Here is a 24,011-nt window from a genome sequence, read left to right as displayed (position 1 = left end):
ATATGCATATATTTTTAGAGGGTAGTAGAGCAGAGAAGAGGAAGAAAATCATACTAGATTTTTTTTCTTTTAAAGGAATATAGGCTGCCATTGTATTGCCTCGGTAAAAATAAACATTCCCAGGGACACTTATACCTGACTTCTTTTATCCAGTATCCCTTCTTACCCATTAGGCATATTGGTATTTAGCTCTGGATATAATTCCTTCCTGTTCATCTTTCTTTTTCTGGTCTTTGATGCTATAAGAAAATTTACAGATGATGGAGAAAAATAGACTAGGAATATCCAAACTGAGAAAGGAAGCTTATAATTTTTTTTTTTTTAAAGTCAAGTTTTTTGCTTAATCATAAAGGAAAGTTCTTTACAAATTATACTTTATTTAAATTTTTTTCAAGTCTTTAATTGAATTAAAGACCCAGAATGAACATGAGCCACAGCATTCAAAGAAGAAAGTTTTAACCCCTATAAAGGAGAAACTTACTGAACCAAAATCTTCAAGCATGTCCCCTGTTCCACCCTACAACCAGTCACCTCCAACAAAAGATGATGCAACAGAAAGTGAAGTGGAAAGCTTACAGTATGATAAGGACATAAGACCAAATCCAAAGGGTAAGATATTCTCTTTACAGATCTTTTAAGTATAGATTTTGTAGCCATCTAGTAAATGATTGTGAGAGTTTTCTTGGTTTCCAAGTGAAAACTGTGAGTTTTTTAAGAACCAGTAATGCATGGCAATGTAAAAAAAACCAAAAAATTCAATTTAAAGTAATTGTAATCTATCGAACTTTATTATAGAACTTGTTAAAAGGTAAGAAAAATTTTCTTTTACTTTTAAACCAGAAATAGTAGCCTATTCAAAAGAAAGACTGTACTTCTTTCAAATAGTTTTAACTAGTAAATTCTTAAATATCTTGATTACATTGGAATTTCAGCAGAAAGAGCTACTAACTGCCTCTTATGGTAAACTCATAATAATCATTTTTGATCCTAAAGTTAAGATGGAGTCTGAGAATGCATATTTATATGGCTTTATAAAAATTTTTCATCCATCGCATTTGTATCAACAGTTATAGTTAGTAGTGTAAGTAATTAGAGTAGTAGTGGATTAGGAGTTAGAAGTTTGGGTGCAAGTTACAGCTCTCAGTAGCTGTATGATTTGGGCCACTTACTAAAATATGTCTGACAGGATTAAACTAGACAGCTCTGTCTTGTCAAGTTTTAGCTTTTTGTTAGACTACGTCATGTGTGCCTAAAATAACCAAAACTACTTTTGAAAAAGTGATGTAATTTTATTTACATTAAGTCTCAAATACAACCCTTCAAATGCTAAGATCTGTTCAGTTGCCTCTTGGAAGTAAGTTAGTGCCTGCCAGATGCTATCTTACATAACTGCATTGGTGCTGTATGCTTTTATTTTTGCAATACATGTTAAGAGTAAGCTCTTTTTTTACACAGTTCTGTAAAGGGAATGAAAGCCTGCATAATTTGGGACAAGTCACTTTAAGATATTTATGCCTCAATTCTTATGTTTATAAAACCAAATAGTCATATTCCTTGCTTGAAGGTAAATGAGAAAATATCTTGAAATTATTTGAATAACAAGAGAAACTGTTAGCAATTTTTTTTTTTAATGTTAATTTTAGCCATCAGTTCTGCTGTACCTGCTTTACTGGCTCAACCAGTGACAACGTCCAATGCTTCAGAAACAGCTTCAGGACAGAAGATTGCTGTTCCAGCAACATCACATCATTTTTGCTTTTCAATAGACTTAAGGAGTGTCCATGACTTGGAAGTTGGTTTTCCAATCAACTGTATATTAAGGTGTGATTTGATTTTGTTTCAAAATATTTTCTGAGAAGTAATACCTTTTCTCTGTTTGGGAAATTGCAGAGAGAGAAATGTCACCAAAGATGTTATAATATTTATTAAATCAGCGTATTAAAAGAGGGTAAGGCTATGTCCTAATGACTTTGAACTTAAGCCACAGTGGCTTTGGTGGTATGAAAGGTAGCAGTCTTAACTATTCTAGTATAATAATTGTAAGCATTTATAATAATTTATTAGTGGTCTTATTTAAAATACAGTGACTCTTGAACTTAGAATGTGTTGTCTCTGGAAAAGGTGCCACAGGTCAAATAATGGAAGGATAGTATCTGATTTGTCTGTACAAACTGTATTATAACAGGGAGTTACAGTCCTAAAACCTATATTTTATAGCTGCGACTCTAAAAACCATACCTAATAAACTGTAAGTGGAATGTATCCACACTTATTAATATAAAAAGTTGAAATATGTATTTCAGTTAAATGGCTTTATACAGTAGTTCGTTTTTAGTAGTATTACATTTCCATAGACTTTTGTGGCTAAGATATAAATTAACTGTAATATAAAGTGTTTTAGTTTGGAATATTTGTTTTCTCCTTATAAATTTCTTTGGAGCAAGCATTAGCATTTGTAATAAAGTTGTTGGTCTTAATGTGATTGACGTGAGGAAATCTTTCTGTCATCTTGGATTGCCATTCCCAGGGATGTCAACAACAGCTTCTTGCTGTTATTAGAAGCATACCTACCTTTCAGATGCAAAAATCAATTTATACTTGCATCTAATTTTTCAAGTCTTTGATTTTTTTATAAAGTTGTTTCCAAAATCCTCTCAGCTTTTGTGCGAATAATGGACAGAATCAAAAAGACCCAGTGTGATTGTGAATTTTATTTGAAAATTGGAAGCTAGGAAAAGGTTTTCTCTCATAGTTACAGCTTTTCTCAAAGGGTTTGGATAACACCTCTTAACATTGCTTTTAGAAATAGAATTTTTTTCTTTTCTTTTTTTTTTTTGTCTTTTCTCCCTCTGCTCCTTTAACTGAGATTCTCTCTCCTCCTGCTACTAGAGGATCTGATCTTAAGATACCCAGAGACGGGGTTGGCCGGAAGCATAGAAACAGGATGATCTAAAATTAGATGCTGTGAAGGGGAAGCCTTGTACAAGCCCACTTGGAAAGCACAAACTCATTAGTTTTTGTATTTCCTTCTTGCCATAAGGGCATTTGTTGAATCATGGAGTGCCTACACTATTAGGCAATATGCCTGATATTAGAGGTACATGGGCCACATAAACAGAGTTCAACCTCATGAAGAAGACAGATTCAGAAATAACTCAATATTTGAGGGAGGCTAGTCATTCACTTGGCAAAGAAAAGGGGAAAGAATATTTTAAACCGAGGAAATAGTTATGATCCACTTACTCTACATAGAATTCACTTGATAATAAGGACTATTGTATATACCTGAAACTAATATAATATTGTATGTCAACTATAATTAAAAATGAAATTTAAAAAAAGAACTACTGGTTCTGTCTTTGATTCATTTTAAATTATTATTAAAAATACTGGCCATTTAGCTTTTTCTGTTGGACAGATTATATGTTATAATGTTCTGCATTAGTATGAAATTGTAATTTGCAGTTATGTAATGGAATTTGTGAGGTGACACTGGTATTTGAAAAGTTTGTTTCTTTTTTATTTTTAATCACTACATCTTATATAGTGAGGTAATAGGGGGTTGAATTTCTAGGGTATAAACTCTCAGATGACCTGATTTCAGTGGATGTATATTATATAGGAATTGAATAAATGCACAGGATTCTTCCTACAAGAAAAGCAATTTTTACTAGTGGTTTAAATTCTAGTTTTTAAAATAAATAACAAGATATGACATGAAATTTAAGCAGGCATTATAATATCTTTATGTTTGGCTTTAAATACAAAGTAAGTTCAGCAGTAGTCAGGCATCCCTCCATTTACTCTGGTATGGTTTTTACGATGAGCGGAAGAAATGATTTTTTGTCAGTCTGTTTTATCTGTAGTATATTTGAGTTGCTTTCACCCTTGATACTCTGTTCAAAGACAGGATTCCATAAATGCATCCTTTTGGAGTTAATTAAGGGCTTTTTAGCTCATAAAAGATCAGGACATTAACTATATACAAGAAAATAGGGTTAGAAGTTAAATTCAGCAAGCATTTCTTGAGTGTTTACTATAGGGTGGACACTGCTTGTTTGTTCCTAGGAGTGCAAAGATGAAAAAGATGACTTGAGCGCTCAAGGAACTGTTAAATTAAGGCTGCTCAGGCTTTGTTTTTAGTAGAGTCATTCTCATTCCTAAGTCGTTGTCTTGTTTGGAGTGTATTGAAATGACTGTCACTTCTTTATTTGGTGTCATTGCCTTCAAAATATAAGAATTCTCTTTCTTTCCCTGAAGGTCATGTCATACTTTTTAACAGACACTAAATTTTATCTGTAAACTCTATAAGATTTTGTTTTTCTGAAATTCTAGGTACTCATATCCATTCTTTGGAAGTGCAGCTCCCATTATGACAAATCCTCCTATAGAAGTTCGGAAAAACATGGAAGTTTTTCTTCCCCAGTCTTACTGTGCTTTTGATTTTGCAACTATGCCTCATCAGCTGCAAGATACCTTCTTAAGGTAATGTATACACTGTATATATATAATTTCCTCAAGTCAGCTCTTGAAAATTTGTATCTTTTGAACAAGAGGCATTCCTGTAGGTTTAAAGCCATAGCATTTGAGAATCTAGAAACATATACTAAAATGTCTATGACATTTGTGCTTCTGCCTCAAAGTTTTATGTGGTTATGAAGGCTCTTTTCAGATTTTCATGACTTATTTGCCTGAGTTTAGATATTAGAACTTTGTCATATCAATCTATGAGTAATGAAGGAACTTGGAAAAGTAGTTGCCTGAGTTTAGATATTAGAACTTTGTCATATCAATCTATGAGTAATGAAGGAACTTGGAAAAGTAGTCTTGCCTTTTCCTAATACAATTTGTGAAGTTAAATACAAACTATTTAGTTTTTATTATAGATTCATTGATTGACTGTAGTATATTATTTTCTTTTTCTGTTCTTTCATCTCTATAAAATGGAGGTGTTAATCCAGCTATCTGAAATGGATTTGTGAAGAAAAATTAAATCCGAAATGTCATTTTATTTTCTCAGAGTATCACCATTCAAATTCATATATTATTTTAAAAGGAAGAATGAAGTGTAACTAAAATTTAACCATTTGTGGGAATAATAGTGTTTGGAAGGTTTTCTTTGTTGCATAGAAAAGAGGTGTAGAAAATGTAATAGAATTTTGATTTGTTACCTATGGAATTGAGCTTTTACATTTTAGGTAACAAAAACATCTTTGACCACATTAAGGGAACTCGTAGATTTTAACCCAGAAAAGACAGTTCAGAGTTGATAGGTAGGTATGAACACATGTGTTTCTCTCTTCCTCAGGATTCCGTTGCTGATTGAATTATGGCACAAGGATAAAATGAGCAAAGATTTACTTCTGGGAATCGCCAGAATTCAGCTTTCCAACATCTTGTCTTCAGAAAAAACTCGCTTTTTAGGTTCTAATGGTGAACAGTGTTGGCGTCAGACTTACAGTGAAAGTGTGCCTATTATTGCAGCACAAGGGTAAAGCATTTTACAAATCGGTCTTAGCTTTGCTTTTTATTCTCATTAGCTAGCTACAACTTTTCATATCTTTTTTTCTGATCTATCTTCTCTGACCTGTAGGGGCTGTGTCCCTGTTAGCTCTTTAGCTTTTTGATACCCATTATACCCTCACAAAGTAAAGAATCTCTGCTACTATAATACTGTAATATTTACTTGGACTGTTGTGTAAGTATTTCTCTCTTTAGCCTGACAATTTTAAACTCAGGATCTTTTTATTTAGTAATTCAAGGTCAAATTTCTAGTGTTGTTTTTACATTATTTTGCATTGGGAATAACTTTTTCTGCTTGAAAAATATTTTAACCTTTGCCTCATATCCAAAGTCAGAGAATGTTACAAATGTTTGGCACTTTTAAAGACCACTGTTTTTTGTTTTGTTTTGTTTTGTTTCACCCTGAAATGCATTGTCATAGTGAAAAGCTGGAGTTCACATATTTCAGGCAAAATAATATATTTGTCGAATGATCTTTTTAACAATAGAAATTTAAATTCAGTTTGACATTATATATGACATACTTTTATTTTTAAAGTATAGTAAGAAACTAGAAGGAAATCAGGCTCAGTAAAAAGCTGAGATCTAAAAGTTTTATTGAAATTTTTTCTCTTATACTCTCCCACCCATAGTCATTTCTAGAGAGCGGAGGGTGTAGTAAAACTTTTATTCACTTTTAAGATGTAGAAACAGGTATTTTAAAGAATCAGATATCCTGGTTCACTGAAAATTTGTTTTGTTTTTGAAAAATTGCTCTTAAAAATTAGCATTATAATCTGTCATAAATAGAATACAATGAAAGTAATCAGATTACTTCTGATTTTAATGCTGTTCATTTGTTATGAATATTAACTTTTATTGCCCAAGTGAAAACTTCGGATGTGGTAGTGCTTAATTTTACTTTATTCATTTGTTCTAAAATCTGTGAGATTAGAAAAAAATGTAAAAGTTGATTAATTATGAGTTCTAATTGTGTGGGATCCATTCATAACAGTTTGATTTGACCAAGGGTTTATGGAATGTATTTGATTTAGACAAAGCCATGGTTTTTTATTGCCAAGATTTTATTTTCTTCTAATATTTGTCTTGTTTTTATTTAATAAATGCTACATGTAGTTCTATAGGAGGTATTCATTACGATAAAAATAACATAGTTATTCTACTTCTAGACATTATCCTGAGGCAATGCATATATCCAGTAAAGGATTATATATGAGTATATTCATCCCAGGAAAAGCAAAAAAAAAAAAAAAAAGAATTCAGAATAACCTATATTCAAGAATAGTGGAATTTTTTTTATTTTACTACATAAGTTCTTTCATACATTTTATAGGCATTAAAAATTACATTTTGAATTAATGTTTATGACATGAGAAAATGCTGTTATCGTAAATATGAAAAAAGGACAAAACTGTATGATGATAACATGCATGAGTACATATGTATCTACATATGTATAAAGCAGGAAGAAAACTAAATTTTATCAGTAATAACCTATGGGCAGTGAGATTTAAAGTTTCTCCTTTATACTTTTAAATTTTTCCAAGTAATCTACAGCTGTCATAGGTCCTTTTATAATAAATGTAGGTGTACATTTAATAGGGTGTTTGTGATCCAATGAAATCATGTAGATGAAAGGTCTTGAAGAATATAGAAGCTGCTGCAGTTTTCAGCAGCAAGTGTCAGGTACAAGAAATGTTGCCTACTCAATGCTATAGCATTGGGGACATAAGAAAAATAATACAAAAGTATTTTCATGAATTTTAATGTAATTCCAATTTCATTTGTAGGTCAAACAATAGGATAATAGATCTTTCTTACACAATGACTCTTGAAGATTATGGACTAGTAAAAATGCGTGAGATTTTGGTCTCTGATTCATCTCAGGTAAAATCATTGAATATTATCAAATTACTCTTTAAAATGGATCTAATGTGTGGATGTGTATTTGTTTCAATATGCTTTTTTTATTCATATGTTAGGTTTTATCTGCTGTACAACAGAAGCCATCTTCTCTTCCTCCAGCACCTTGTCCTTCAGAAATCCAGACAGAGCCTCGTGAAACCTTAGAGTACAAAGCAGCACTTGAGCTAGAAATGTGGAAAGAGATGCAAGAAGACATTTTTGAAAATCAGGTAATTTTATAAATGTTACTTTAAAACTCTATTTTTGTCTACTTGGTATATTTTTCCTTCTCCATAGTAGGCTTTTCTCTCTATGTTCCATGGGTACCTGTCCAGTCCCTTTGAATATCAAGAGTGCCTTACCTCTAAAGAAAACTGGACAATAAAATAATACTTGAAATGCAACAGATTGGCAGAAGCCACTCAGAAGGATTCCCCTAAACTTTGTCTATGATACTTAGGCAAAATTGGGACTGAAAGTTAGAGTTCAGAGTTTAAGAATTTGAAGGATTCTTTTAATTTTAGGTTCTCATTTAGCATACCCTCTTGAAACCTGGAATAGTCAGTCAGTCTCTGATCAAAAGAGTTAGAAAACCATCATATACTCTCTTGGATTATACTCACATGGGTATTACACCCGGCATCCTTGAAAGAAACATATCAGTGATCAATTAATTTTTAACTAAAAACAACTGATTGCTTTACTTGAAATATTAGAGTTTTCCCATGACTTTATTTTTCTTCCTTTTGTAGCTAAAGCAGAAAGAACTGGCTCATATGCAAGCGCTTGCAGAGGAATGGAAGAAAAGGGATCGAGAGAGAGAATCACTAGTAAAGAAAAAGGTAATAACTTGCATAGAAATTGAAGGAGGAAAGGAAGAATGTTAACGATCATGTCTTGTATGTGCATTTTTAAAATTATGTATGTTTTGAATTTGGAGAAAAGATAGATAATTTTATTATATTTTATTTAGGTGGCTGAATATACTATTCTGGAAGGAAAACTTCAAAAAACCCTAATTGATTTAGAGAAGCGAGAACAGCAGCTTGCCATTACAGAATCAGAGGTAGTGTATTCATCTATCAAATATCTTTATTTCACAGAATCCATATATTAGGTTCATATCATTCATTTCTTTTTTTCTTTATACTTGTATAAAATATATTTTATAGAAATTGTTTTTCAGACGTATGGAGAAAACAGCTCTTCAGCTGAGTAGAGCATATTTTATGTGTTAGAATCTGAGGAACAGGGAGAAAAATGTTATTTGAAATGGTTCTTATTCAGTATCTCTGGCTGACTTCTGCAGTAGTGGAGGTGTTTCATTAACTTGCCCATTATGTGAAACGAATGGATAGTTGCAGTGCCTAGAGAGAAGAGAAAATGTCATGCAGGCTCAGAGGTCTAGAATCCTGATTTTGTTTTCAGTGAGAAGGGACTATCCCTCTTTCCTGCCCATGAAACATTAGATCCCAAGAACAGATGAAAACTTTCCTTAGTACTAGGCCTAGTTACTAAAATTTACCCCCAAATCCTTCCAAAATAATTAGAATTTCTTCTACATTAAATATATATCCTCCTTTACCCAAAGGAGGATATACCCAAATGTGTTTCTTAAAATTTTCTTAACATATCACCCTAACCTTATCCTTATACGTTTTCTGGGATTTCTAAATTCATTTAGATGTTTAAACTTAAATTTAACGTGTATTTGTTCCTAATACTGTAGCTCTGTTATCTTCTACGTGATTAGGCAGAAAATAAGTTTCTAAAAGAAAAAAAATAACTTGAGCATATTTGCTTATATAATGGTTTTATTCAAGTAGGAATTTTAAATGATTAGAATATTTTTAATTGAAATTATACAAGTTATATGGATTTTTTAATATACTTTGTACATTAAAATTAAATGATTAAAAATTTAATTTCAGTACACTTAAAGATTAATAACTGAAAAGGCTATGAAAATAAACTTGTAAGTATTCTAAACATTTGATTGTATGTAAGGATAATAGAATATTGAGCAGTATAACGCAGCTCGTAATAGGCCAACCTCTTAAAGATGCACTTGTTTTAAGCTTCAAAGAGAAAGAAAAGAACTGAAATTAGAACGTGAACGGAACCTGCAAGAACTTCAGGACTCTGTCCGTAGGGCCAAGGAAGATTGTGTTCACCAAGTAGAATTGGAAAGATTAAAGATCAAGCAGCTAGAAGAGGATAAACACCGACTTCAGCAACAGGTTGGATGAACTACCTTCATCTCTCTACACTTAGAGTTTATTTGCATTCTAGAAATATAGTTTACTAAAACATAAAAATCCAGTTTCGAATGATTGTTCATATTTATTACTCTGAGATTCAAATATACTTTAAGTTAAATCTTTTCCTAAGTCAAAGCTGAGGACCATATTGGAATAATTTTTCTTATAATCATTCGTATGAGATGGTACTATATTTCAGGTAACTTTCAACTAAAAATCTTTTTCTCATAAATCTCCTTTTAGCAAACATACACTTCATGTATGACGAGACTAAATTCAGTTAAGAACCTAATTTTACTATAGAATTGTCCGTGCTCCTCTTCATTTCCTCACTTTAACACTCACCTCTCAACCCATCCCATTTCTCTTTCCATCCCCATTGCTCCAGCCAGCTATTTGTCAGGCCTCCAATGGCTCAGTCACTAAGTTCAATGGGCATTTTTTATTTGTCATTTTACTCATACTCATTGAAAGCATCAAGACTGTTATCCTTGTTTTTGTATATTCTCTTGGCTTCTATAACACCACTCCTTGTTTTCCTCTACTCTTGCCACCCCTCAGGCTTATTTTTTTTTTTAGCCAGTATATGTTAGACTTCCTCCAAGTTCAAGACTTACTTTGTATTAAACAACCTCATGAATTAACCTTATTAATGACCACAGCTTCAGAGATAATATATACCTCTGGGACTTTCACACTTATAGCCCAGACCTTTGCTTTGCAATCTAGATCTATATATCTGCCTTTTGACATCTACTTGGATGTCTTAAAGGCATTTAAAAACCAACATGATCCTCCCATCCATACCTGAGCTTCCCGTAAGTGTTCTTTATTTTTGTTCTTTCTGTTGCAGCCAGGATATTTTTGACATTTGGGAATCATGATACCCTCCTCCAAAATGCTTCAGTGTTGTTTTATTGCTCATAGAATAAGACCAGAATCATTACCTTGCCCTATTAGCCTCTGCATAATTTGGACTCAGCCTGCCTCTCACCTTATCTTCCACTTTTTCACCTTTGCCTTATACTCTGCAGCCACTCTGGCCTTCCTTCAGGTTCTCAAGCATACTGTGCTCGCTTCATCCGTAGGACCTTTGCATGGGCCTAGTAAACTATACTCATCCATCAGTTTTGGACTGAAGCATCAACTAATCCAGAGAAATATTCCCTGACCCCTGCTCCCCAAGTCTAGGTCGTTTCTGTTTTATATTTTCATGGGATATTCTTCTATTTTTCTTTGTTATTGCAGTTTACTTTTATTTTCATTAGTGCGATTATTTGATCAGTGTCTGATTGTTAGCTCCATATGATTGTTTTAGTTGATACCTTTATGCCTAGAGCTTAGCCAGTCTTTATCGTATAATCGAGGCTTAATAAATATTTGCTTAAAAAAACAGAAAAGGATCAAGCTGTTAAAAATTAAGTGTATCTTTCTTGAAAAAATATTGTAGATTAGATATATATGATGCATGCCTCTAACATCTTCAGTAAATTTTTGCATAAAAAATAGTTTCCATAGCAGTTCAAAGTTAATTAAGGTCACATTATTTAGGTGGTTGTAAATACATATTTGATTGTTATGGAGATCTCATTTAAAATGTGAAATAAAGTTGTAAAAGTAGGCAATTATGATGGGATTCACCAGTAATGCTTCTCTTCTTCCACTTATCAGGAATATTCAGCCATTTAGAACCAAGGCTGCTAACAGTTACTAGAATCACCAGGGGAGTTCTTGGGGAAAAAACCCAGGTCTCCACCCTGTCCCAGATTGGTGTAATTAGCTTACATCTTTGGAGGAAGAACCTCTGTGGGAAGAAACTGGTATTTTTAGAAAAATTACCTAGGGCACTCCTAAAACATAATCTAAGACTTAGGAAAAAACTGGGAGTGGGGAGCAGAAGTTTCTGAGACACCCAATTGCTAAGCCCATGACTATAAACATTTCATATTTTATATGTAAGAAAAACTTTTTAGGCCTTTACTCTGAACCAGGTTACATGTACTATACGTGCAGTTATAACTAGACAAGTAGGGACAGATAGACATACTGTCAGCAAAAGCTGAAGAAGATAAACTATCTATATTCAAACAAAAGCAGTTACCAGAACTAAAAAAAAAAAAAAAATCAGTGTATTTTATGGACCACTTATCAAAGGAAGAAGAGCCCAGTATCCTAATAGCTTATTGCTTTACAACCTGATTGTAACCATGATAATTGTTTATGATAATGTCCTGAATGGTGGGAAAAATACCAGATTTTAAGTTTATTAGGTTTTGTTTAAAACAGAAAAGTGAGACAGTTTAGAAATGTTTCTGTTCAACCTTAAAAACGTAAGTCTGGATATTCAAAGAAGTGAACTTCTGTTATACAGAATATTTATATGCATGGAATACCTAAAGTTAAAGTTGCTAGATAAGTCCCAATCAGAATCGTTTGTATTTATTGGCATAAAACAAGAATTTATTATTGATAATTTAAATTCCTTTTTCGCCACACATTTTCTTAGTATTTCAAATTTAGTTAAGTCTATGTCTTAGTAGAGATAATTGGTTTATCTAATGATGGATAGTTATATTGGTTTATGTTTTTAGAAAGCATCTGTAACAGTGCTTGTTTGCATTTGATTAAAAAAAACTCAGATTTGAAATGAACATCTTTATATCATTTTATTTTGCAAGTTTCGAACTGATTCTAAAGAAAATTATAGAGTGTTCAGTCAAGGCAGTCTATCTTTTTTATTTTAAGGAATATTGTCTGCTTTACATTAAAGCATTATCCTAGGGAATAAAAGATCTGAATCCTATTCATGCCTCTGCTAGTGACTAGCTCACTAGCTCTTCGACACTACCTTAATTATTTAGCTCTTTTGACCCTCAGTTTTCTTACCTATAAATATGAAGGGGTTGAGCCAAATAATTTTTAAATTACCTTAAGTTGTAATCATGTTTGAATTATGAGATTCATGCAGTATCCAATTATAAGACCAATAAATACTACATTAAAATTAAACTTTTTTACTGATAGTAATCTGGTATATTTATAATGCTCAGTCTTTTCTTACATGTGGCATCTTTCTAAAGTATCAGTATTTTTATAAGGTGACTATTTCATTTGCCCTCTAAAATTTAACAAAAATGTTCTCATGATACTAGTTTTATAAGAAATTTCATACTCAAGATGTTTTTATATACTGTCAGTTGATTTACAAAATTTTTAGGATTATTAGTGATCTTAATTTTTCTCATGTTTCTAAGTTTTCTGCTATGAACTTGCTTTAGAATAAGAAAAAAACAACACTTGAATTCTGCAATTCTAAATGCGTACTATTGTTTTAACATGGCTATAACACCGTATTTTTTAAATACAGCTTAATGATGCTGAAAATAAGTATAAGATTTTAGAAAAAGAGTTCCATCAGTTCAAGGATCAGCAAAGGAACAAACCAGAAATTCGTCTACAGTCTGAAATAGATCTTCTCACCTTGGAAAAGGTACCCTTATCAATTTATGGCAACTAGTTCTAATCGATTTATAAAATCTATAAATGACACTTGCATATACAATGTAATGTTTTACCGTAGTTTTCTGATATCAAATAACACATCAGAGAATTCAAGACACATGACATTGTCAGTAGTTTATACTAATTAAGGCCCTTGCTTGCGCACAACAGAACTCTAGGGGAGGCTGAAGAACCAATTTCAAAATATGAGCAGGAACCGGGGTAAGCAAGGCATGGCCTACCCTGTCACAAAACAGTCAACTCAAGATGCTACTGTTGGTGCCATCACTGTCATGTCAGTGGATTCTGTATCACAATTCTAGTGTCATACCATTTTGCGGTAGCCGTTGTGAATACTCTCTGCATCTTACTACCCATTAGATTCAGTATCCCAACCAGGAGCTTTCATTTAAATCACAGGCCTATACTCTCAGATTGGAAGAAGGGACATCCACCCTATTTTGTCTTCTGTGGTTGAAAGCCAAGTCCTGCCTCTCATTTATAATGGGATTCCCTACAAACAGAATGTTCAGTTTCTAGGCATTAAAAATGTGTGATGTCCAACAGACAGCCTAAATTTGACAATGTGTGCTTATACGTTTTTTAGTTTGATAATTTTTAGGCAATATTAAAAAGATATAGTCTACACAGGTAAGAAACAGAAAAAATTTTTTTAGAAGTTTAAAGATTTAATCGTCGGCCACTGCCTGTCTTTTCCTATTCAGCTTTGTATTGAAGACTTCCTTGCCCTTTCTCTCCTGTAAATTCAGTCACTAGAGGACACTAACAGCAAATTGGTGGATAGGAGTTGGGAAGATGCTAGGGTAGTTCTATCTTCTCTTTGTCTCTCCACTTCCCTTATTTTTTTCTGGCAATAGTTGCATCTTTTTATGATTCCATCATCAAGAGACTTTCCTCTAGCTTCCTTTGGGCAGTCCCCACTGTGGTTCTAGTTCACTGGACAACCCCCAGTTTCCTGTTTTTGACAGCAGGAACCACTACTTCTTGGTACTTCCTTTTGCAGTCCCTCCTACCCAGGACAGATAGGGGCTTCCTGCTGTTGCTAATCACTAGGTTACCTCAGTATATCCCCTGTGGCATTTCTGCTCTTCCATGATCTGTATAACAAGTTGCCTGTATTAAATCACCTCTGTTTGAAAGACCTAGAGTGATTTTTGGTTTCCTGGCAGGATGCTGATAGATACAATCGGTTTTTCATTATCCAGCAAAAATGTGTATCATTTATGACACTGTGCTAAATGCTGTTATGAATGATTCAAATATATTCAAGATAGAGTCAAGTAAATGACAAGTTATAAGAAGAGACAAGGAACTTACGCAGATAATTAAAGTGAAAGGCAAATAAGAGCAAGTATCATCTAACTTTCTCTTACTAAATGCTATGAATGCAAAGGGAAAACAAAGTCACTTCTACTACAATCAACACATTAAGTACAATGAAACAGTAAAATCGGATATAGAATGTAAAGGATAGTTGAAATTTCAAATAGGTAAATATGTGGGTAAGGTCGTTCCAAGAAGTTGTATAGAGATTTAAAAGTCTATTGGACAGTAGTAGCTTCAAAATAAAAATAGGCCTGATAAGAGAATGTAGGAAATAAAGGTCATTTTCGACTATATGTGGGAAGACCTTAGGTGCTAAGTTAATTCATATTTCATCTGGTAGGAAAAGTCAAGATTACTCTCAAGTTTGTAAGATTGGCTTAATGAACGTTAATATTGATAGAAATGAAGAATTTTAACTTTTTGGGGAAGTAGAAGTTGTAGAGAATTCTGGTTTTAGACATATTACATTTGCTATGTTAGCAGAATAATCTAAGGGGAGAAGTTCACTAAACGTGGTTAAGTATGAGAAAATACATAGCAGGAAGAGAAAAGGGCTAGACATACAGATTTGGGAGTCATTTGAATAAAGTAATCTTAGAAGTAGATGAAATTGCTTGAATGTTTAGGAAGGACAACTGAAAATAAAACTTAGGAAGAAAGTTCAGCTTCATAGACAAAAAGCAAGAGTCAGAATAAGGCTAAGAAGATTTAGAGAAGTTAAAAAAAGCAGTCTAGTGTGGTGCCTTCTCAAAAAAAAAAAAAAGAGGAGTTTCAAGAATGAGGAAATAAAAGTAATCGCTCTTGAAGGGAAGGTCAAGAATGGTTGAGGAAAGGCCATACGCTAGGCAGTTAAGTCTCTGACTTTTAAGAAGCCAAATTGCAGAGGGTAATAGTTCAGCATTGAAAAGAAAACCAGTATAGCCCCGGGCCCAACACTATTGAGAAAAGCTTATTCCTAGGTAGGAAAATCTGAGGATATTTTTAGATTGTGGGTTAGAAATAAATAGCAAGAACAAACTAAATAAGAGAGATGGGGATGGTTTAGCATAGATAGAGGACTCAGTCTTTTTTTTTTAACTTGCAATTAACAATACCGAGTTCCTTTCAGTTGGCAATGAGTTCTTTTTGTAAAGGAGTTGTACCTTATTTTATCTTGTACTTTAACATTACTTTTTTTTTATTGAGGTAACATTGGTTTATAACATAGAAGTTTCAAGTGTATAGCATTATAATTCAGTATCTATACACTATAGTGTTCTCACCACCAAAAGTCTAGTTTCTATCCATCAACTACACATTTGATTCCCATTACCCATTTTGCCCTACTTCCTCTCTGGTAACTACCAATCTGTTGTCTCTATCCTATAAGTTTGTTTTCGTTTTACATTCCATGTATAAGTGAAATCATACCTTTTTTTGGTCATTTTCCATCTGACTTATTTTACTTAGCTTAATACCATCAAGTTCCATTTATGTTGTTGCAAATGGCAATATTTCATCTTTTATGGCTGAGTAGTATTCCACAGTAGTATATATCACATCTCTTTTATCCATTCATTTGTTGATGGACACTTAGGTTGTTTCCATATCTTGGCTATTGCAAATGAGGCTGCAGTGAACATACAGGTGCATGTATCTTTTCAAATTAGAGGTTTTTTTTTTTATTTTCTGGATAAATACTCAGAAGTGAGATAGCTGGATCATTTGGTGATTCTATTCTTAATTTTCTGAGGACCCTCCCTACTGTTTTCCATACTGGCAGCACCAGTTTACCATCCCACCAAAAGTGCACAAGGTCTGCCTTTTCTCAATATCTTAACACTTGTTATTTCTTGTCTTTTTGATAATAGCCATTCTAACAGGTATGAGGTAATATCTCATGATTTTGATTTGCATTTCCCTAATAATGAATGATGAACATCTTTTCATGTGTCTGTCTGCCATCTCTATGTCTTCCTTGGAAAAATGTCTATTCAGATGTCTGCCCATTTTTAATTGGATTATTTTCTTGAGTTTGAGTTATTTATACATTTTGGATATTAACCTCTTATTGGAACTATCATTTATAATTATCTTCTCCAATTTGGTTGGTTGTCTTTTTGTTTTGTTAAAGGTTTCCTTTTCTGCGTAGAAGCTTTTTAGTTCGATATAGTCCAATTTATTTATTTTTGCTTTTGTTCCTCTTGCCAGTTCACAAAAACATTTCTAAGACTGATGTCAAGGACCTTACCACCTGTGTTTTTTTGTAATAATCCTATGATTCATGTCTTATAGTCAAGTCTTGATTTTGAATAATTTTCGTATATAATGTAAGAGTGGTCTAGATTCAGAGGAGTTAGTCTTGGAAAGAAGAAACACTAAGAGGCAAAAAAGGTGAATATATAGAAAATTTGGAGATAAGAATAAGAGTATGGTAAAAAGACAAAACATCTTTTGAGTTGAGGAAGATATTAACTGGTTTTTTCTAGTGCTTCTGTGGTCTATCGATTATCACGCTATCTTTGGTTCCTCTTCTTACCCCATCTATTTAATTGCAAAGTCTAGTTAATTCTGCTTCTTACATACTTAAACAATCTCTTCATTTCTTCATTTTTGGCCTTCTTATATTTCTACCAATGAACTTGAATCCAGCTAGATATTTCCTACTCGTCTTTTGATGAAGTATTAAAGTATTTCCATGTTTAGAAATACGAATTCTGTGGTACCTACCAGAGATATTTGAAGCACTCAAACAATATCTCATCAGTTCTCACAAGCTCTGTTAAGTAGCTATCAAAGAATGTTTCCATTTTACCTTGGAGAAATTCAGAGACCAAATATCTCAAAATTAGAACAGAAGCATTATCTTATTCATCTTTTCTGAATATAGACTAGATAAAATCCACCACAGAATTTTAAGTGATTTTTAAAATTCCTCCTTCTATCTATACTTCTACCAAAAAGATAAAAATCACTAAACATTAAAAGTGTAAACAGCGCCATAAATTTGAGAGGAGAAAAATGCATAATTGAACTACCTCTGTATCAAATCTAATAAATTCATTCAGCATGTTTAAGTGCCTGGTAAAACAAAGCTGCTCAGCTTTTCTGAAAATTCTTTGTAAATTTTTTTTGGTGCCAGAAGAGGGCAGAATCTTATTTCTTAAGTAGTAACAAAGACATAAAAACACAAAAAGGAAGACATAAGTGAAAAATTACCTGATTAAGTCCATAATTTCTGGTTATGTCTGATTGAGAACTTTTTTCTGATTACCCAGTTTCTTAAATATAACACAGATTTTTCCATTTTCACTGAAATGGTCTAAAAATATGTTAATATTAAGATACAGTTTTACCAAATGTATTTCTTGATTCTCTTTTTTATATAAGTGAATGATAGTTTATAATTTGCTTTTAGCTAGAGAATGTCTTTTAGAGTGCTTAAAAATAATTGGGATTTTAAAAAGTAAAATATGGAAAGCATAATTTTGTAGAGCATAAAGAGGTTGAAGACAGAAGCTAAAATTTATGTAGTTAAGAATATTTGGTGAGTCTCTACTGTGTGTTCACCCCTGATGGTACAATGAAAAATGAAAGAAATAATATTTTATCCTTTTGGGACCTCACTTTTAAAGAGTTTGTAGTAAAATGGAAGACATGGCTCAGTGAGCTTTAAATGACCTTGTATAATCAAAACCAGGGACTGCGATAGAAACTCTTTACAGTTCAGAAAAGAGAAATCATTTGGTGTTCAGAATACAGTAGTTTTAAGACAACCGCAGATCTAAGTAGAATTCGAGCAGAGCCTGAAGTTTTGAGTAAGCAGGGAAGAAAAAGAATTGACAGACTCAAGAAGTAAGTTGGGCAAGGAGAGGGACGTGTAGGGGACACCAAACTGGTGGTTGGAATAGAGGGTTTTCTTTTGAGGAAAACCAAGAAAGTAAGTTGAGCAAGAGCAAGTTGGATGGAAATTATATTTTGGAGTGCCTTGAAACCTAGGCAGAAGAGTTTAGGCTCAATACTGTAGGCAGAGTAGTTGTAGATTTTTTAGTAGAGAGTGAATTGTTCTAACAGTGGTTTGCAGGATTTGTAAATGGAATAGATAGGAGGCTGAGAAGATGAGAAGAGCCTGAACTAAGCCAATGGTAGTAGGAACATAAAAGAATAAAACTGGAAAATATTTCAAAGGAGAAACTAGATGACATATAAGTGCAAAGCCTTCCCCAAGTCTCAGATCAACTCACAAGGCCTCTTAACTCAAAGTCGTTGGTTGTGTGCATTTTTCTGAGAATTGGGTCCATGTATTTCCTTAGAATCACAGAAACATCTGTATCCTTAAAAATAAAAGTTAGGAGTCATTGATTTGATAATAGGAATAAATTAGAAATATAAGGTCTGTGTCTCAGATTTGCTAGCTAGTTTTTTTAATTTAAAAATAAAATTATATGTATTGTCTATACATGTGTTTTAAATTAATGTGAATATGCAAATGTGAAATATTTTGATAATCATGTCAAAAGCAGTATAACCTACCCAGACAGCTTTTTCTGACAGTCAGTCCATTGGGTATAAGCAATAACTCTAGCTTCATCCCTGCCCTAACCCTCATCCTTGGGCCCATCCAGGACACTAGACTTTCTCTAAGACCCATAAACATGAGTGCCTTCTAATTGAATGCTACTCTTATCTCACAGCTGTAAAAAAGACTTTTCCTAGTCCTCTGACATATATCCTATTTTTAAATTACCAAGTAATATGTATAAACCTTTGGCGTGTAAGTGGAAGAGATCATCTTTGATAATCTCAGAGTATTATTCAATTTAAGATGTATGAATTGAGTTGTGAAATGTCAACACATTTAAATCCAAGCACTAGGGATTAGAAAAGGCCTCGACTTCATGAAGCCATATATTACTGCAGAGAAGGTTCTGGCCTTTTGTGAAGTGAATTTGGCAATCTGCTTTTCCTTTCATTTTATTTTCATGTGGGTTTTCTGAAATTTGAATTTTTGGATAATGTCTTTATTTTCTTGCAAAAAAAATAGGAATTGCATGCATGGGAAAAAGTTGTCTTGATATAAAAAAAATTAGATCATTAGAATAACAGTATTTTACTGTGATTCAGGCACATTATTGCGTTATCACTTAAATAGTAAAACTGTCTGTTGGCTACATGAATTGATTTGGTACTTGGGTTGAAACATTGAGAGTACATTCCAAAACATAGCCAAGCTGGCCTCAGCTCATGCACAACAGATTGCCTGCTGCAAGTATAAATAACTTTATTTTTTAATTGAATCACTTTCATGCTTTTCTTTATATATTTGAGGAAAAATAGAAAAAGATGAGTGTTATTAGGAGCATTTGTTTTTTACTTGGGTTTATTTTAACGTTCTTAAAATATTTTTGACTTTATACTCTTAGTAAACTGCTTTCTAATTAAACATTTCACTGTTTTCAGTATTCTATGATTTTTGCCAAAATATAGTTTAAAAAAGAATCTACCAGCTTTCTTCATTGTAAGACAAAATTCCACATAATGAAAGGCCTCTAAAAGGAATAATTTGGTTTCTCAGATTTAGAATGCCAGCTAGATTGGAATGTTAACAGAACTTTTTGTAAAAAAAAATGTATTTTTCACTCTGATCTTTATGTAATGTACATGTTTTAAATACATTTATAGTAACTGTCTGGAGGTTAAGACTACTAATTCAATTCCTTTCAGTATAGGCTGTTAGGCAGTAAAAATACGACTATATTTTAAACAAGAAAATGTTCATGTGCCATAATATTTATAGTAAATTATATAACAGTTTTAGATGATGTCGTATGTTACACTGTATAAACTCTTTTCTTAAGCCAGACTCTTTGTATATATTATCTTTCAGTGATTGTACACAGTGGTATAGTGTTTCACTTGATATGATTTTAATCACTGTTAGGTTGAACTTGAAAGAAAGTTGGAATCTGCAACTAAGTCTAAACTGCATTACAAGCAGCAGTGGGGACGAGCTTTGAAAGAACTTGCCAGACTTAAACAGGTATGTGGTTTATCGCTGATGGATTATTCTTTTTATGTCTTTTTCCCTTGATTCTTTACAAGTTTGCATATTTGGCATTACCTGTTATGTTCAGATACCTATAGCTGGCTCTCCAGTGTTATTTTTGAGATTGGGGCTGTTTTTTTTTTTTTTTAATGTGTTATATGTAAGATCCCTCTTTTAAAATTAAAAACAGAAATTTCTAGGTCCTTTTTTTTTTTTTAATTGCCAACTCTCCTCTTCCCCAGAAGAAATGGGTTAATTTCTTTTACTTTCACTTCTAAAACTACCTTTCTTTTCCTTAGGATTGATTTCTTTCTATTGGGAATACCTTTTAGGGGAGAAATTTAAGGATAACTTAAAAAATGTCCTCAAATTTAAGAACATATTTTAAATGTTATTCTTAGGAAGACACAGTAATTTATTCAACTAAGGAATCACTGGGAATTTTTGTATAATTTTACAGAAGTTTAAAAGTAATAGTTTCCTGAATTATTCTTACATTTTTCCCCTTCCTGCTACTGATAACAAGTGCTATTAGCTTCATGAGAAATATATCTTAATTTTGGGTGTTATTTCTTCAAATGATTAAGATCAAATAAATTGTGAGCAAGATTTTTATTTTGAATCTAATCTACTTGACCTAAAACTTTTAAGGATCGACAATGGTTAGTTTATTCTAAGTTTTGTTTTTCTTTAGTGCGTGCTTTATTCAGAGTTGAATTTGGTACACAGGGTCTTTCAGATTTATATTTTTCTTAGTGTGTCTTCATAACCATCAAATGCTATTAAACATCTTTGTGGTATTGTACTAAATGCTTACCGCCTTCACAAAGGAGTATGTACTAGACTACTTGAGAATAAATAAGGCAAACTGTGCCAACATAGCTTGTAGATGAGTTGAGATTATAAGCTTAATATAGTAGCCCCCCTCCACCTTATCTTCAGGGGATACATTCCAAGACCGCAGTGGATGCCTGAATAATACTGAATCCTATATACTCTTCTTCCTACACATACATAGGATAAAGTTTAATTTATCAGTAAGATTAACAATAACATAATAAAGTAGAATAATTATACTATAATAAAAGTTATGTTAATGTGGTCTTTTCCTCAAAATATCTTATTGTACTGTACTCACCCTTATGATGATATGATATGGTGCCCATGTGATGAGATGAAGTGAGGTGAATGACATAGCATCAGGCTACTATAATGGTTACTTGTACACAAATGCTGCAATATTGTGACAGTTGATCTGATAACTGAGAGGGCTACTAAGTGACTAATGGGTGTATGATTTCATCATACTACTCAGAATGGTATGCAGTTTAAACTTACGAATTGTTTATTTCTGGAATTTTCCATTTAATATTTTCAGACCATGATTGACCATGTGTAACTGAAACCACTGAAAATGAAACCACAGGAAGGGGGACTTCTTTATTAACTGTAGTAAATATTTTATATATGTTCACAGGACTGAGGACAGACGAGTAAATAGTACTGCGGGCCTCCTATATTCATGGCACTGCCCTAGATTTATAGATTTAAGTAAAACAAGTCTTTCCTTCAGGGAGCTTGCAATTCAGTAATAGAGAAGAAAACTGTAAATATAACATTTACTGCCTCATAGTAGTAGGAGCCATGAAACAAACCATACAGAGTCCTCAGTACAGAGTTACATCTGTTTAATAGGACTCAGGAAAGGTGTTATAGAAGAGAAGGTATTTGAGATGGACCTCTGGGGTATTGGTTGTGATTTAGGAATGTAGTAGTGTGGGGGTACTGTAAATATGATGAATAGAATGATTATAGCAAAGAGGCATGAAGTCAGAAAGCATGGACTCTAATTGGAGAACAGAGGAGGGCTCATTTTAGAGGTCATTTCAGGTAATAAGAACCAGAACTTAAGTGGTAGTGGTGGAAACAGGATGAGATTCTTTTAAAAGACATGGTTTTGGTAGGTTCTTTATAGCACAATATACCCGATTGGAATGCAGAGTAGAAAGTCAATGATGATGGTAAGAGCTCAAGCCTTAGTATTGGAAATGTGGTTATTAAGACAAAAAATTGATTGCAGTGTGGAAAGGAGATAGGACTTACAAGTTTGGACATTTTAATTTTTACAGAAAGAAATTTAGCAAGCTGTTAGAAATATGGCTCTAATGTTGGGAGGATGAATGGACTTAATCTGTTTTTAAGTGATCCTTTACAGAGTGATAATTGAAGCTATGACAGAACTCAGGATTCTTATGTTTAAGGAGAAGGAAGGGAAATAGCAACTAGAGAGAAAGAGGAAGATAATTATAATGATACTAATAGAACAGTTAGTATTAGTTGAAGGCTTATTATATGCCAAGTGTTGTGCTTTCATATATTTTCATTTAATCCTAACCAAGATCTTTATATAGCAGGTCATATTCTTCTCATTTTATACATGAGAGAAACTGAGACTTAGAAAAGTTTAGTAAGTTGCACATGATCCCAAAGGTACTAAGTGATAGAGCTAAGGTTGGAACTATTTCATCAGAGTCCAGGCTCAGGTTTTTTCCCCTTTATAATGTTATAGTTTCATTCCATAAAAGCCAAATAATGAAAGAATTTCCAGGAGTAGAAAGTAAGCCATGGAAGACTTCAGGGACTTCTGACAGAGTATTGAGGCAGAAGAAGTCATGATTCGGCATATATTAGCAAGGAAAATAGCATCATTGACTGTTAGATCACCTAACTCTGATAATGAGAATCAAAGTGGCTTTGAGAGAGATGCAGCTAATAGAAAGTCATGATGCCAAGATATTTACATTATATGTAGTCCATTAGGGAGGAGTCACTGTGGAATTGGGAGCAAGGAAATAATGTGATGAGTATCTCTTAAAAATAACAGGATACACGTTCTGTCAGAGGCAGCATATGCAGTAGTTTAGAACAGGCCTTGGAGTCAAGGCCTGTTTTATCTTGGCTGTACCTCTTAACTACCTCTGCAGCTTGGGTAATTTAACTTTTCTGATTGGTCTCCTCATTTGTACAGTGAAGTTTTTCCCACAGGTTGTTCTGAGAATTGTAGTTTTTAAAGCATTTAATACAGTGTTTGGTATATAGTATGTGCTCAGCAAATAGTAACTTGTTAAAAGGAGCTGAGACATAAAGCTATTGTGTAATGTTCTTGGTTTCAGTCGATCTAATTAGATGGTAGCTTTGAACATTGATAAACAGGATAAATATTGGAAGGATTTGTGACTGACTAGCTATTTACAGAAATGATAGGCACCAACAAATTAAAAAATTTTAAGTATAGAGAATAGGCAGGAGGTTGTCGTATAGTAATAGCGATAGGGGAGTAGGATAGGATATAATTTGAATTATAACAGTACTTTATATTTGGATGGTAATTTTAGTAGATATTCTGTAGAAAACTGCACAGAAAGGAAAAGAAAACACATAAGGGCTAA

General features: G+C 32.9%; 1 protein-coding gene across 4 annotated transcripts in view; it reads left to right on the top strand.

Moving 5' to 3' along the window:
* The window catches only part of CEP120 (centrosomal protein 120), a 66,721-nt gene that overhangs the window by 26,684 nt on the left and 16,026 nt on the right, over positions 1–24,011 (top strand). For all 4 annotated transcript variants that reach the window (XM_039848560.1, XM_039848561.1, XM_039848562.1 and 1 more), the window contains 11 exons: positions 396–609; positions 1,644–1,821; positions 4,336–4,485; positions 5,309–5,491; positions 7,314–7,410; positions 7,506–7,658; positions 8,181–8,270; positions 8,402–8,494; positions 9,507–9,668; positions 13,057–13,179; positions 20,458–20,556. In XM_039848560.1, coding sequence (XP_039704494.1) covers positions 396–609; positions 1,644–1,821; positions 4,336–4,485; positions 5,309–5,491; positions 7,314–7,410; positions 7,506–7,658; positions 8,181–8,270; positions 8,402–8,494; positions 9,507–9,668; positions 13,057–13,179; positions 20,458–20,556 — 1,542 coding nt within the window. The remainder of the gene's footprint in view (positions 1–395; positions 610–1,643; positions 1,822–4,335; positions 4,486–5,308; positions 5,492–7,313; positions 7,411–7,505; positions 7,659–8,180; positions 8,271–8,401; positions 8,495–9,506; positions 9,669–13,056; positions 13,180–20,457; positions 20,557–24,011) is intronic.

The sequence above is a fragment of the Pteropus medius genome, unplaced genomic scaffold (assembly GCF_902729225.1).
Source record: "Pteropus medius unplaced genomic scaffold, Ma_sr-lr_union100, whole genome shotgun sequence".
Taxonomy (NCBI): domain Eukaryota; kingdom Metazoa; phylum Chordata; class Mammalia; order Chiroptera; family Pteropodidae; genus Pteropus; species Pteropus medius.
Note: the sequence above shows the minus strand (reverse complement) of the source record. Positions and strands in the feature narration are given on the sequence as shown.